General features: G+C 43.1%; 1 protein-coding gene across 1 annotated transcript in view; it reads right to left on the bottom strand.

Moving 5' to 3' along the window:
- MYO18B (myosin XVIIIB) overlaps positions 1 to 15,761 on the bottom strand; it is a 303,099-nt gene that overhangs the window by 166,645 nt on the left and 120,693 nt on the right. Inside the window, exons 20-26 of the mRNA XM_079957728.1 lie at positions 15,542 to 15,725; positions 13,393 to 13,597; positions 10,575 to 10,684; positions 8,683 to 8,748; positions 8,418 to 8,546; positions 5,558 to 5,701; positions 3,108 to 3,197 (exon numbers count right to left, since the gene is read on the bottom strand). Coding sequence (XP_079813854.1) covers positions 3,108 to 3,197; positions 5,558 to 5,701; positions 8,418 to 8,546; positions 8,683 to 8,748; positions 10,575 to 10,684; positions 13,393 to 13,597; positions 15,542 to 15,725 — 928 coding nt within the window. The remainder of the gene's footprint in view (positions 1 to 3,107; positions 3,198 to 5,557; positions 5,702 to 8,417; positions 8,547 to 8,682; positions 8,749 to 10,574; positions 10,685 to 13,392; positions 13,598 to 15,541; positions 15,726 to 15,761) is intronic.

Below are 15,761 nucleotides of genomic sequence, written 5' to 3' on the forward strand. Positions count from 1 at the left end.
CTCTCACTTCCATACATCACTACTGGGAAAACCATAGCTTTAACTATACGGACCTTTGTTAGCAAGGTGATGTCTCTACTTCTCAAGATGCTGTCTAGGCCTGTCATTGCCCTTCTCCCAAGAAGCAGGCGTCTTTTAATTTCGTGGCTGCTGTCACCATCTGCAGTGATCATGGAGCCCAAGAAAGTAAAATCTCTCACTGCCTCCATTTCTTCCCCTTCTATTTGCCAGGAGGTGATGGGACCAGTAGCCATGATCTTCGTTTTTTTGATGTTGAGCTTCAGACCATATTTTGCACTCTCCTCTTTCACCCTCAATAAAAGGTTCTTTAATTCCTCCTCACTTTCTGCCATCAAGGTTGTGTCATCTGCATATCTGAGGTTGTTGATATTTCTTCCGGCAATCTTAATTCCGGCTAGGGATTCATCCAGCCCAGCCTTTCGCATGATGAATTCTGCATATAAGTTAAATAAGCAGGGAGACAAAATGCAGCCTTGTCGTACTCCTTTCCCAATTTTGAACCAGTCAGTTGTTCCATATCCAGTTCTAACTGTAGCTTCTTGTCCCACATGGAGATTTCTCAGGAGACAGATGAGGTGATCAGGCACTCCCATTTCTTTAAGAACTTGCCATAGTTTGCTGTGGCCTACACAGTCAAAGGCTTTTGCAAAGTCAATGCAGCAGAAGTAGATGTCTTTCTGGAACTCTCTAGCTTTCTCCATAATCCAGCACATGTTTGCAATTTGGTCTCTGGTTCCTCTGCCCCTTCGAAATCCAGCTTGCACTTCTGGGAGTTCTCGGTCCACATACTGCTTAAGCCTACCTTGTAGAATTTTAAGCATAACCTTGCTAGCGTGAGAAATTAGTGCAATTGTGCGATAGTTGGAGCATTCTTTGGCACTGCCCTTCTTTGGGATTGGGATGTAGACTGATCTTCTCCAATCTTCTGGCCACTGCTGAGTTTTCCAAACTTGCTGGCATATTGAGTGTAGCACCTTAACAGCATCATCTTTTAAAATTTTAAATAGTTCAGCTGGAATACCATCACTTCCACTGGCCTTGTTATTTGCAGTGCTTTCTAAGGCCCATTTGACTTCACTCTCCAGGATGTCTGGCTCAAGGTCAGCAACCACACTACCTGGGGTATATGAGACATCCGTTTCTTTCTGGTATAATTCCTCTGTGTATTCTTGCCACCTCTTCTTGATGTCTTCTGCTTCTGTTAGGTCCTTTCCACTTTTGTCCTTTATTATTAATAGTGTGTTTTAAATAGCATTTTCCAGATCAGTGTAAATCCAGCCTGTATTATGAAGGTGCTAGATGCACCTCTGTGGGAAGGAGTTCCACAGCCCAGGGTTGCCATGGAGAAATGCACACTAAAAGCTGCTGAATTTTCTTTTCTTTTTTAATAATATTTATTCAAGTTTTAAAAGGTTACAAAAAAGAACACAATATATAAAGACAAAACATATCCAAGAGAAAAATAAAAATAGGAAAATAGAAAAAGCAAAAACAGCTAAAAAAGAAAAAAAAGATACAATCCAAAAAACAAAAAAAAGCAAAAGAACAAATTAAACCTTAATATAACTCCCTTTCTTAACTTATCTCCTTGACCTCCTCACACCTCCCCTCTTTGTATTCTAATTCATATAGATATTTCAGCAAATCCTTCACCTTATTTTTATCCTTATATCTTATCTTATTATACTGTAGTTTTCCATTCTTTCTTTCACCAATTAACCATCCACTTTTACTTTATTTAATCTCATTTCTCATTTAAAACTTATATATCTAAACTTATTCTTGAAACGTTTCCCCTAGGGTCAGAAAAAATCCATTCCACGATTTCCCCATCTCTCATTAAAAGAAAAAGAAAAAAACAAATTATAATATATACATTTTAAATTCCCAATTTTCTTTCACCAACTCCCCTCCCCGGTTTCGGCCCCTGGCAATAGTTCCATCAATCTCGGAAAACCATCAACCTGGAGATCTTAAGTCCAAGGCTCTTAAATCTCTTTCATGTCCCCTCTGCCAGTCTTTTTGGTAGTCTTTGGTGTTAAAGAACAGATCTCGGGGAAGCTCCAACTCATCAGTAATCATATTCCTTCTTAGCAGGTGCTGAATTTTCCTTCTAGCTGCTGAATTTTCCTTCTTAGCTGCTGAATTTTCATTAGGACTTCTCTTTTTTTTTAATGTGAACTGTGCACTGCTCTGGTTTCACCAGAAGCGGCTTAGTCATGCTGGCCACATAACCCAGAAAAACTCCTCCCTCGGCCAGTAATGTGAGATGAGCGCCACAACCCCAGAGGCGTTCAAAACTGGACTTAACTGTCAGGGGTGCCTTATCTTTACATTTTTGTGCAGATCTGAACTTAAGATGAGAAAAGCACAAAATGGACAGAAACTGAAATTGCCGGGGCCACCCATCCCTGCAGGCTCTGCCATCCAAAGTTTGGGAAAACAGAGGAGTAATTATTATGCATGTTGCATTCAACAAGAGGCCTGTCACATTTCGATGTACAACCATGTCAAGCACAGTTTCACTGCTGCAACTTGTTCTCCCAAAGGAGGTTGGGAGCCACTGCTGCAGATGAGCCTTTTCAGGTTGATTCAGCAAGTCTCTTCATTTTATTTATTTAATGAGAGCATTAAATAAATTATTTAATGTTTATTTAAATTAAATTAAATTAATTATTTAAATTAAATAAATGTTCACCCAAAAAAATCTTTCAGAGCAGCTTACACACAACCAGCAAAAACAAGACAGTGCCTGCCTGCAGGCCCAAAACTAAAAAGCAGAAAGGAACAGGGAAGGAAGGCAGGGGAGAATCACTCTCAAACGCCAATTCCTAAACAGTTGTTCTTATAAGGACCAGCTTGAATCATTGTTGTGTGAATTAAGAAAAAAGCAATCTTTGTTTAAACACCTCCAGTGAGGAAGAGTCCACTGCCTTCATTGGAGGTTTTCAAGCCGAGGTTTTAGCTGAGATTCCTGCATTGCAGGGAGTGGACTAGATGGCTCTTGAGCTCCCTTCCAACTCTACAAATCTATGACCTTGCAACCAGAAGCAAGGACAGAACCTCACACGGTTTCTATTTCTGACCTTGCTTTCCAGCTGTTCTGTGCTCTGCCGAAGCTCCTGCCGTGAAAGTTCTGAATTTTCCAATTTCTTTCGCAGCAATGCCAACTCCTCCTAAAAATGGGGAGAAAGAAGAAAACACACCCTCTTTGAGCCTTCCTGTACCCTCCATTTGTTTATAGACTTTGATTCTGTACTTCTCCCCCTCTCAACTGTAAAATCTTTGACTGTATGCTCCTTTTAGGTAGATACCCCCCTTTTGCTTTGCTGTACCTCATGATGTACTTTGATAGTGCAGTATGGATAGAAACTATACATAAACATGAGCACAACAGGGTATGGGAGAATGTGATGCTAGCATCCAATACCAGGATGAAGGTCTAGCAGGCTTGTGTGTTGAGCACGTTGCTTTATGGAAGTGCAAAACAAGGATGTGCTCTCACAAGCCCACATTCCCAGCATGTTCACACTCCTGTCTCAGTGATGTCTACACTAGCTTGGTCATATCCACAGAATGGAAGATGTCAGGATCCCCAAGGACGTGCACTATGTGGAGCTGACTTCAGGCACCAGGCCAACTTTGTGTTACAAAGATGTCTGCAAACATGACATGAAGGCTGGCAATATCAACCATGCCATGTGGGAATCCCTTGCAGACAACTGACAGTGCCAGGAGACACACAAACAGGTGACCAGAGTTGGAACAACTGCAAAGAGAAGAAACGCCATGGTGCATTTGCAGCAGCACAACTGGATGCCTTCTTCTGCCCCGGCTGAAACAAAACATGTCTCTCCTGCATTGGTCTCTACAGCCCCAGAAGGCTCTGTAACCTTCTAACAGCTTGATCTCAACACCGCCCCCCCCGCCAAGGAACCCTGCTCCATTGTCTCCAGAGAGAGACAGATGCCAGCAGAATACAACATCCATGCATAAATGACAACACTATCCTAGACAATTACGTCCTTGAGCGCCACCAGTTCTACATGCTACATAGTGACAGGATGGTCACAGAATAATTCCCTGATTACTAGTCACCATCACATTATGGAAGGTGTGTGTGTGTGAAAGAGAGAGAGAGAATGCAGTTGTGTGCTTCAATGATCCCTAGTTGTGTGTCTGGGGTGTGTGCAGGTACAACCACAATGTAGACTTCAACAGCACCACCAATGCTGCACCCACTTCATGCAATGAGTCTTGGAGGCGATGGGACCACCAAGCATCAGCCTTGACAGAGAGGTTTTGCACTTAGTGTGAGCAGACGTTGGCACTGTGACAAAACCCCACAGCGTTGAATGCTCCTGTTCAAGTGTCCAGCCAGCAGCTGTTCTATTCACTTCCCTTCCCATTCTCCATTTCTTTTTCCACAAGGAGTCAGCATTCCATGGTGTCATGTTAGCTACATAAGGAAAACTGAGGTTGCTATGGGTGGATAGCAAGGGTGAGAGTCCTGTGCCCCCCCCCCAGGGGTGGCTCGGCCCCAGCTCCTATCATCCTCAACAACCAGCCCATTTGGCTGCTGGGAAGTGGGAAGCCATCACCCACTGAAGGGCAAAGTGCTGGGCGGCAGCCACCTACTGCTAAGAGGGGAGAAATTAAATGGGGTGCACTTGGGGACACCACTGAGGCAAAACGTAAACTAGCCCCTGGGGACTTGCCAGTGAGAATCAAGTCCACTTATTCATTTGCCACATGGGTTCTGTCAGGCTTGGTCACACCACAATGCGACAGGATGCTGTGATGAAGGGAAAGTGACATATTTCATTTACAAAATGTTTTAGGTTCAGCAGTTGGCTGGTTGGTCAAATGGCAACAGGTAAGATATAAACAGGCAGGCAGGCAGGCAAAGATGCCTTGTATTGGCTCAGATTATTTGTATTTCATCAGAACATAAGAACAGTTTGCGGGAACAGGCCAGCATCCTGACCTCAGAGTAGCCACCCAGATGCCTATTTTGGGAAACCCCCAAGCAGGATCCAAGCACAAGAGCCCTCTCCTCTCCTGGGGTGTCCAGAAGCATTGCTGCTTCCAGCTGTGGAAGCAAAACTGCAATGGGCAGTAGCCAGTGACAGCCCTCACATTCTTGAACTTGTCTAATCCTTTTGAAATTGTCTCTTTTGCATCAGCCTGTGACCTGATCCTTCTAACTGAAGTTGCTGCAGATCAAACCTGGGACTTCTGCATGCAAAGGAAGTTCCCTTGCCTGTCACAGATCTATGGGCCCTCTGAGACAGCACCTTTTAAGCACTGTTCTAGTAATTACTGAAGTACTGAACATGATGACTTTGGGGTTCTATAATTTCCAGTTCCATATCTCTATTCATTCAATTTCCCCAATAGAGTTGGTGCCAAAAGTATGGAAAAGAATGATATGGACAGTGGCTTTGCTCTGTGGCTTATGGGAGTCCCAGCAGAACCCCTCAGAGGTCTACCTCACCATGTCTGTCCTCACCTGTCCTTCACAGTTGTCACCTACCTCTCTGACTCGGAGCTGACCTTCTGCAAGGCTGGTGCTCAACAGTGGCCGGATGCCACACATCAGTTGCCACCAGGGCCAGCCCTTCACAGCTTGGAAGATGGCCAAGTTCTTCTGGATGCACCGAGCAGCCAAACGCTGAATCTGAAAGGAGAGCAGGAGTCCCCCTCAGAGCCCAGAGGGAGCAAACCATCCCAGGCAGCTGTGGAGAGAGGGAACTCTGCCCTGGGCTAGCCTGGGCACTGGGGCTCAGGTTCAACTACTAAACAGTGGCAGCAAGCATTCCCTCCGCCCAGTCCCACCCCCAACACTGCATGGGGCAGAGAAGAGAGGGGAGATTGTTCTGTCTGGGAAACAGAAATGCTTGTGCTGATGGAGCAAGCATAACAGCACAATTCCTCCCTATTATTTATTTCATAACATTTATACACTGCTTGATTGCTTTTTATAAAAAGCTTGAAGTGATTTACAAAAAGGAGATAACAATGAACTTATCAATAAGAAAAAATAATAGCAATAATTTAAGACTTTCAAAATGTTAAAATAACAGTAGACTTTGTAAACATCTGGGTAGGTTTTCCTAAACAAATATGTTTTTAGCAGGTGCCAAAAAAAGCAGAGCAAAGGCGCCTGCCTGGTAGCACTAGGCAGGGAGTTCCAAAGTGTAGCTGCTGCCACACTAAAAGACAGAGTTCTTATAAATGCAGAACAGGGATTATGGGGCACCCAGAACAATGCCAATTCTGCAGATGAAAGCAGTTGAGTGGGTGCATCTGGCAGCTAAACTGATCCCAAGTTGTTAAGGACTTTATGTAGTAACAGTAACACCATGAACTTGGCCCGCTAGCAAATGGGCACCCAGTGCAGACCTCTGAGCACAGGAATGATATGCTGACAAGGCCTCCCTCCTCTCTGCAATCGTGCTGTAGCCAACTGCAGCTTCCAAAGCAAGCGCAAGGGAAGCCCCTGAAGTAACTGACGCAGGAAAAGAGCTGGTTCAGAATGGAGCAGATGGCCTTCACAGGTGCTGGATGCTATTTCATTAGGGAGTCTTAAGCTAGGGTTCCCGTATTTCAAAAATTGATTTTTAATTTTTTTTAATTTCTAGATTTGTCTGGCAGGGCAAAAAGCCCAGAATAAAATACAAAATTCTTACTGACGCAAAGGAAAGAGGGGGGTTTGCCCTGCCGGACTTCAAGTTATATTATGAAGCAGCAGCTTTTTGCTGGCTGAAGGATTGGCTACTTCTTGAAAACACGGATATTTTGGATTTGGAAGGATATGATAACGTTTTTGGATGGCATGCATACTTGTGGTACGGTAAGGCTAAAGTGTACAAGACATTTAAAAACCATATTGTCAGGAAAGCATTGTTTAATGTCTGGATGAAATACAAAGATTTATTGGAAAATAAAACCCCTAGGTGGCTCTCACCTATGGAAGCAAAGGCCTTAAAAAAGCTTAATATGGAATCTAACTGGCCAAAATATTGGGAAATTCTGGAGCAGGAGGGAGATAAAATGAAATTGCAAAGCTATGAGAAACTTAAGGATAAGGTGCGAGACTGGTTACATTATTTTCAAATAAGAGAGGCCTATCATTTGGACAGGAAAATTGGCTTCCAGGTGGAAAAATCAAAGTTGGAAACAGAATTGTTAGAACCCAATGCTAAGATATTGTCGAGAATGTATAACTTGCTGTTGAAGTGGAATACTGAGGATGAAACGGTAAAATCTGCTATGATAAAATGGGCACAAGACGTTGGTCATAACATTATGTTTGTTGACTGGGAACAGTTGTGGACCACCGGTATGAAATTCACGGCATGTAATGCCTTAAGAGAGAATATTATGAAAATGATATATAGGTGGTACATGACCCCAGTCAAACTTGCAAAAATCTACCATTTGCCCGATAATAAATGTTGGAAATGCAAAGAAACTGAAGGGACATTCTTTCACCTTTGGTGGACGTGCCCAAGGATTAAGGCTTTCTGGGAGATGATATATAATGAACTGAAAAAGGTATTTAAGTATACCTTCTTGAAGAAACCAGAGGCCTTTCTTCTGGGCATGGTCGGCCAATTGGTGCCAAAGAAGGATAGAACTTTCTTTATGTACGCTACAGCAGCAGCAAGAATACTCATCGCAAAGTATTGGAAGACACAAGATCTACCCACTCTGGAAGAATGGCAGATGCAAGTAATAGACTATATGGAACTGGCTGAAATGACTGGCAGAATTCGAGATCAAGGAGAAGAGCAGGTGGAAGAGGACTGGAAGAAGTTTAAAGTCTATCTACAAAAACACTGTAAAATCTTTGAATGTTGAGGACATTGAAAGGGAAAGAAGGGGTTCTAGTGACTGAGTTAAATAAGAGCACAAAGGGAGGGATCAAGAATCAAAATGAACAAAGATTGAGCTTGCTGAACTAATTATTACATAGAATACAAGATCGGGAGGCGGGTGGAAGTAAGGAAAATAAGGTTTTGAAGGTTATAGTTGGAAAGTGAGGGATTTCTTTTTTGTTTTTTTTATGTTAAAATCTCCTTTTTTCTCTTCTTTTTTTTTGTCTATGTTTTCCTTTCTTTTGTAATGTTTGTGAAAATTTTTCTGTTTATAATGTTTGTGAAAATTTGCTTTTTTGTTCTTTTTTGTGAAAAATGCAATAAAAATTATTTAAAAAAAAAAAAAAACAAAAATTGATTTTTAATTTTTTTTTGCCCAAAGTTGTTTACGACAGCAGAATCACAGCTATGAAGAAGCTGTGGTGGTGGATTTGCTCAGCAGCATCCCAAGAGATGTTAACATTTACCATGACAACAACCCCTGGCTTTGCTAATCTTCAAAGAAGAGGTTACCTTTAATTTCTTATATTTCTGACGGGAGAGAAACCCCTTGCAATCTGCTTGGAGGAAAATCAGATTCTGAGACACCAGTTTTTCCCTCTGCTTTTCTAGCCTAGAGAGGACTCCAGCTTTCAGGAACACCTGCCCAGAAAGAAAGAGAGAGAAAATCAAGCCACAGGATCCGAGCAGGATAAAAGTCGGGGATGCCAAAGGGACAACTCAAAAGCTGGCATTCATCACAGGGTGAGCTCAGGACCCCCGTTGACTTCCCCTGTACCTGAGTGCGACCCACAGCAATGGTCTTCTTCTCCAAATTGAGGGCCTGGATGAGCTCCTCCAGAGCCTGAAGAGAAAGGGAGAAGACATAGGAATGAAACTCTTCACATCCCCTTTTCTACCCAATAAGCAGAAGCTGGGGGGGGGGGAGAGAATGGGGGCTTGTCCCCCATTATTGATCTCTGCATTATCCAAAACCCCTTGCAACCTTCCAATGAGCCCCAGAAGTCTGTGACAGAAGTCAAATCAAACACCTACGGAGCCAAAGATTTCTATAGGTAAGAAAGGGATTGAACATGGGTCTTCAAGAACAGACCACTTAAAAAATAATAGTTAAAACACATCAAAACACATTTAGAATCAGCAATTAAAATGCAGTTTGACCTTACAGATGCTCAGTGTTCAGGACTGTCTGCACCTCAGTTTCCAAAGTCCTGTCTGGACAGGAAGTCCTTAGCCTGCTGGCAGAAGGATGAGAAACTGGGAGCCTGTCTAGCCTTTCTTGGGATGGGATTCCACAGCATGGAAGCAGCCACAGGAAAGGCTTGCTCTCACCGTGCCTCTGATGTGACGGGACCAAGGGAATTCTGACATTTGTGGGACCAACATGACTATCTTGCCTGCCTTATGTAACCAGCCCAACCCACCAACAGCCTGGCAAAACTTCCAATGAAAGAATGAAACTAAGAATAGGGACAAGCTGCTTTCCTCCACCCATACCCTTGATTTCCCCGCAGCACCAGGTAACAACATTGACCTTTTCTGACTGTCAAGATTTTCTTTTTGAAACCTGAAGTCTTAAATGAAATGCACATGCACAGCCTTTGCCCATGCAGCGCTCTCTCATGCTCTCTCTCTCACACACACACATCTGCAATTCAGCTCCCAGCTGTGTGATGCCCCCTGAATACACATCAGAAAGAGCAGTTGGTTCACACACAGCCTCATTGCAATTGGGATTTGTAAGCGGGGGAAGAATCTGTGAAGGAGCTTGCAAAATCCCTCAGAAAATTAGGAGAAGGAGATCAATTTTGCACAGAGGCTTCCATTATGCAGAAGCGGGGGGGGGGGTGAATTTTCAAGAATTTAGCCACTGTTCTTCATCCCTCCTCTTCTTCTTTGTAAGTGGCTGTTTGCTTATATTATAGCCTCTGATCTCTCTGGAGAAATGTATTTTTTGACAGCCGCTTGATTATTAATGTCACCTAGTAGTAAAAGTTAACACAGAAATAATAAATAATAATAATAGAAGTTAATTCATTCTCGTTTATTTAATCCATTTTGTCTGATTTAATCAGTATAACTGGGGAGGGAGTTGAATTAATAGAATTTGGAATTACTTTAATCTTACATGAATTTTTTAGCTTGTAATTTGTCTGCAATTAATCTAACTATGCAATTTGTATTTTCTGATTCTCCTTTTCAGTTATCTTTTCAGTGATTTCCCCCCATATTAATATATATTACTTTCTTTTTTGAGTATAGATATATTTCTCCTCCCCCCCCTTTTTTAAGGGATTTATGTTAACAGGTTCTTAATATTCTAACAGATGGTTTCATGATGTCTGTTTATATGGTCTTCCTTATATAACAATCTCTTTTTCTTCCCATTTATTTTTTCTTTTTTATTAGATAGGCACCTTCATAACACAATGATGAGCCAATGCTATTACAGCTATAATAGCAGGTAAATAACAATATTTCAGGTGAATGATGATATGGAAGCACATTTCTGAACCTTTATATAACAAGCAATATTTGTTTATTATTGTTATTGTTATAAGCAGCAGCAGCAGCAGCAAAAACAGCAGCAACTTAGCTGAAATATATTAATATTTCTAAAGTGCCTCTGCTGCCTGTGGTGTCTTTGCTCATCCTCCGCCCATGGCTCACCTTATTTTCATCTGTCATCTCATAGGCTGAGCTATATTTTTTCATCATTGGCTGAGCCAGGATCTGGAACTGGTGTCGGAACTGCATGCGCACCATACGATCCGCGTACCCTGCAAGGCAAGCAAAAGGGGCATTTGCTGAGGGGCTGAGCAGATTTGGCAAAGGAGAGTCTGGTTCCTCCCAAGGCTCACTCAGTTGCCAGAGGATAAGAAGCCACTGAGGCCACCTCCCAAAGACGGGCAAATCCATCTGTTTCTCTTTCAGTTTCTCATTTTCATAATCTTAAATTCAGTTTGCCACATTCCCACAACAGTTTGCAATTTTAATTTTTAAAAAGTCTCCCTCCAAATTTGAGAGCGTATCTTTCCTAAAGTGCATATTTTCATATGTACATTTTTGCAAGTAATTTTCCCCAGCATAATGCATTTTCTACATTATTGTCACTAGGGTTTTCATTTTTTTACACACAGGTATCCCTAATATGGGACGCAGGTGGTGCTGTGGGTAAAAGCCTCAGCGCCTAGGGCTTGCCGATCAGAAGATCGGCGGTTCGAATCCCCGCGGCGGGGTGCGCTCCCGCTGCTCGGTCCCAGCGCCTGCCAACCTAGCAGTTCGAAAGCACCTCCAGGTGCAAGTAGATAAATAGGGACCGCTTACTGGCGGGAAGGTAAACGGCGTTTCCGTGTGCTGCGCCAGATGCAGCTTTGTCACGCTGGCCACGTGACCCGGAAGTGTCTCCGGACAGCGCTGGCCCCCGGCCTCTTGAGTGAGATGGGCGCACCAACCCCAGAGTCTGTCAAGACTGGCCCGTACGGGCAGGGGTACCTTTACCTTTACCTATCCCTAATATGTTCATGTTTCATTATCAGGAACCCCTGGCAACCTTCTGGGAAGCCCCAGGAACCTGTGACATGCACTCAGATCAAACACCAACAGTCTCAAATAGTTCTACAACTAAGTAAGGATTTGAATGTGGGTCTTCCACACTGCCACCAGCAACTAGTGCTCTGACTGCCTTGCTTATCCAAACCAACCCACCAGAAACCTGGCAAATCCTCAAGACCTAACAAATCCTTTTTAAAAGAAATTATTTAGAAACTATATTATAAAAATATTTGTTGGAAATGTAAAGAACATTAAGGGACATTTTATCATGCTTGGTGGACACATAAAGCAAAAAAAAAAAAAAAAATAGATAGAAATACATACACTGATATGGAGAACATTTAAGATTAATTATCAACTGGAGCCAGAACTCTGTCTGCTGGGACTTATGGATATACAATTACAAAAGGAATATGGAACTTTGTTTCAATATATGATCACAGCTGCGAAACTTTACAGGCACCAAGCTGGAAGTACCCATCATTTCCAACAATGGAAGAATGACTGTTAAAACTAAGAGACTTAGCTGAGATGACGAAAATGACATGTTTAATCAGAGAAAAGTCATTATTAACATTTGTTAAAGACTGGAAACCTGTCATAGACTTTTTGCATGAAAAAGAAAAAGAAATAATGATATTTGGATTTGAGGATTGAACATAATGTTTGTGTATAGAAAGTGGCTTTGTTGGGTGTTATATTGGATTGGACAAAGTGAATACTGTTTTTATATAGCAGAAGTACTTTACTTTCTAAATCTTATTTTTCTATCTTTTTCTTTTAACCTCCTTTCTATTCTTTTCCTTTCCTTTTCTTTTTTTCTTTCTCTCTCCTCCCCTTTTTATGTTTTCACTGTATCTAGATAAAAGTCTTAGTTTGGTTTAAAAGGGGGGGAAGATATAAAGTTTTTTATTTTTCTCTATAAACCTTAATAAAATTTATTACAAGAAAACAAAAGAAAAGACCTCACACATCTGATGAAAACATAAAACTGAGAGCAAAGATGAACCGTCTCCTTTCCATGCTCCTTCTCTCTTCCCTGCAGTGCAGTGTGATGAAACTGGTGCATCAAGCACCTCTTTAAAGTAGGTTGACTTCACCACCACTCAGCTGATCCTGGAACTTTGACAGGTGTCAATCACCCAGTGTCATCAGTCCCACCCACCTGCCAAGGTTGGGTCACAAGGAGATGGGGTACTTAGGAATCCAGCCCACTGGCTGGATACAATTCTCTACTCATGCTACAGCCCTCCAACTTGCATCATTCCTGCCCACAGGCCATGCTGGTTGGGGCTGATGAGAGATGGGAGTCTAACAACATCCAGAGGGCAGCAGGTTCTCCTGCCCTGCTGCAGAGGAGCTGTAACACTCCCTGCACCGAGTCAAGCACCCTAAGAACATAAACAGAGTCTGGCTTCTAGGTCAAGCAAAAGGCAGCCCATCTAGTCCAGCATCCTGTTCTCACAGTGGCCAACCAGTGGCCTCAACGGGAAATCTGTAAGCAGGATCCATGCACAACATCCCTCTCCCCTCCTGTGGCTTCCAGAAACTGGCATTCAGAAGCATTACAACCTCCAACTGTGGAGGCAGAGCAAAGCCCTCCTGGCTAGGAGCCCTCGATAGCCCTCTCCTCCTCCATGAAATTGACTAATTCTCTTCTAAAGCCATCTGGACTGGTGGCCATCACTGCCTCCTGTGGGAGGAAGTTCTGCAGTTTAACTATGTGCTGCATGAAGAAGGACTTTCTTTCATCTGTCCTGAGTCCTTCAACATTCAGCTTCTTTGGATGTCCATGTGTTCAAGTGTTATGAGAGAGTGAGAGAAAAATATTCTTCATCCACTTTTTCCATGCCATGCCTCTTTTTATAAATGTCTACCCAGTGAGTAGATGCAGGATGCCCAGCCATTCCATGCAACAGAAACCCTCCTGCACCTATCCTGCTGAGCCGTAATGCATCCAATATCTGGCCCCCGGAGAGCTGGGCTCGAAGGGCGGAGATGTCCCATCCTGCTGCTGTTCCCCCTGGCATCAGACAGGACTGCAGAACGGTGCCTCCTTCTCTGTCCATTTCTGTTCTCGCAATGAGGCAATGGACAAAGTGAATCTGGGATCTCTTCACTAGGTTGATGAGAGAATCCTACGGAAGTGGAGAAAAACACAAAGGAATTGAGTTCCTGATCTTCTGCTTGAAGATTATAGACCACATTCACACCATACAAAAGTTCTTATTCCAGAGTTACAATTTCCAGAGAGGGTCAACGATCAATCCCTCTTCACAGGGAACTCTGGATAGTCAACCTCTTTTTCACTTCTCTCTCTTACTCTCTCATCCACCCACCCACTTTTTGCATCTGATTGCAAAGTGCAGGTTTGAATCCGCACTCTGCCATGGAGCTCCCTGGGCCAGTCACTCACTCACAGCCTAACCCACCTCACAGGGTTTTTGTGAGGATAACATGCAGCGGGAAGAAGCAGGTACAGTACATGTGCCTTGAGCTCCTTGGAAGAAGGAAGGCGGGATATAAATGCAATCAATCAATAAAATAAACAGGGATAAAAAGCATCATAATGTAGCAAAAAAGTTTCAAATAAAAGCCAACCACACAAATAATAATAAAATCAGCCAGAGCAGCAATAAAAACCACATAGATAACATTCTTAAGACCACTGTCTGTTCACAGAAAAAGCGGCATCAAGTAAATGGAACTGGTAAGCATCTAGAAACACTCAAATAGAAAAATATTTGTTTTCTGCCTTGTCAATCAGACTCTCAAGTTGCTAATGCTGTTGTTTTTTTAAAAAAAAACATTGGAGAAATAATAAAAACCTAACACTCTTAGCGTTACTTGGTTTTCCCTGGTGGGGTTTCAAAAGCTGCCTCCATCCTCTCTTACAAACCGTTGTGCATAATACTCTTTAAAAAAATCATAGAATGGGAAAAGCTCACCAACTGAACACTCCCTGGAAAAATACCAAGGATCAAATCCAAAATACCGTATTTACTTGAGTCTAATGTGCCATCGAATCTAATGCGCACCTCAATTTTCAGAACCTTGAAACCAAAAAAAGTATTTGCTAGTGAATGTCAATGTGCCATCGAATCTAATGGCATCTTAATTTTCACAGTGTAATTTGGCCAATAAAGGTGAGCATTAGATTTGAGTAAATATGGTATGTACGACAACTTTCTGTTTCCGTGCGCTGCTCTTAGTCATGCTGGCCACATGACCCGGAAGCTGTACGCCGGCTCCCTCGGCCAATAAAGCGAGATGAGCGCCACAACCCCAGAGTCAGCCACGACTGGACCTAATGGTCAGGGGTCGCTTTACCTTTACATCAACTTTCACCACGTGGTGCCCTCCAGAGGTTTATCAGCACAGCTGTATGATGCTGAGGCTGATGGAAGTTCAAGTAAGAAAATATGGAAGGCCCCAGGTTGGGGGAGGATAAATGTATTGGTTTGATTGCAGATCCCAAATCTGTGATCCACTGTGTGTGGGGTTAGAATCTATGAGAGGAAACCTGCTGAACCAGTCATAGTAGTTCCTTGGTTAAGGTAAAGCCCTTGGCTCGCCAGTTAAGTACTGTCATTTACTTGCCCAAAGTGATTGCTCTATTGCCATAGAGGAAAATGGGCAGGCATTTCCCACCTCACTTGGCTGGATGCCACATCATCCTTGTGGGGAGAACAATAAGCCAAGACGTGTGGGGTGGGGGAAAGAGTTTTGGCTCATGCTGGAAATTGGAGATTCAAAGCTGTGAGTTTGGGGGTCCCCTGGAACCCTATGGGGAAACAAAATCTGTTGGGGAGTTAACACTATGGACCCATACATCCTGTGCTCAGGTGTATACATGTGAAAATAAAGCCCTATAGCCTAAAGACTTTCACACTGACATGGCTGAACTTCATTTCAAGGAAACCAAACCCCGGGAAAGTGCAGGCACCCCTGGAGCCTCATGCCACTTGGGGACTGGGGGGCATACAACAGCGTAATAACTGAATAACTTAAAGCAAAACTGGACTTGATGCATAAAAAAGTCCTGGGCCCCTCTGCCAGTTCTAGGCAACCCTTTCGCTCACCAGCTGAAGCTTGATCTGAGCACACACAGACTTCTTCTTCACAGCTGCAAAGCTGCTAGTGAAAGTCTTCCTCACACAGCCAACTCGCTGCAGTGCTTGCTGGGAGTTCCCCTCCAGCCCCGCAACAGACCGGCATATCAGGGGCACTTTGGACCGCAACAGAAATAGTTTCTTCAGAGGGTCTCTGTGGAGAGGGAAATGCATCACCCAACCTTAAGAG

Source organism: Podarcis cretensis (assembly GCF_951804945.1).
Source record: "Podarcis cretensis genome assembly, chromosome: 16".
NCBI lineage: Eukaryota > Metazoa > Chordata > Lepidosauria > Squamata > Lacertidae > Podarcis > Podarcis cretensis.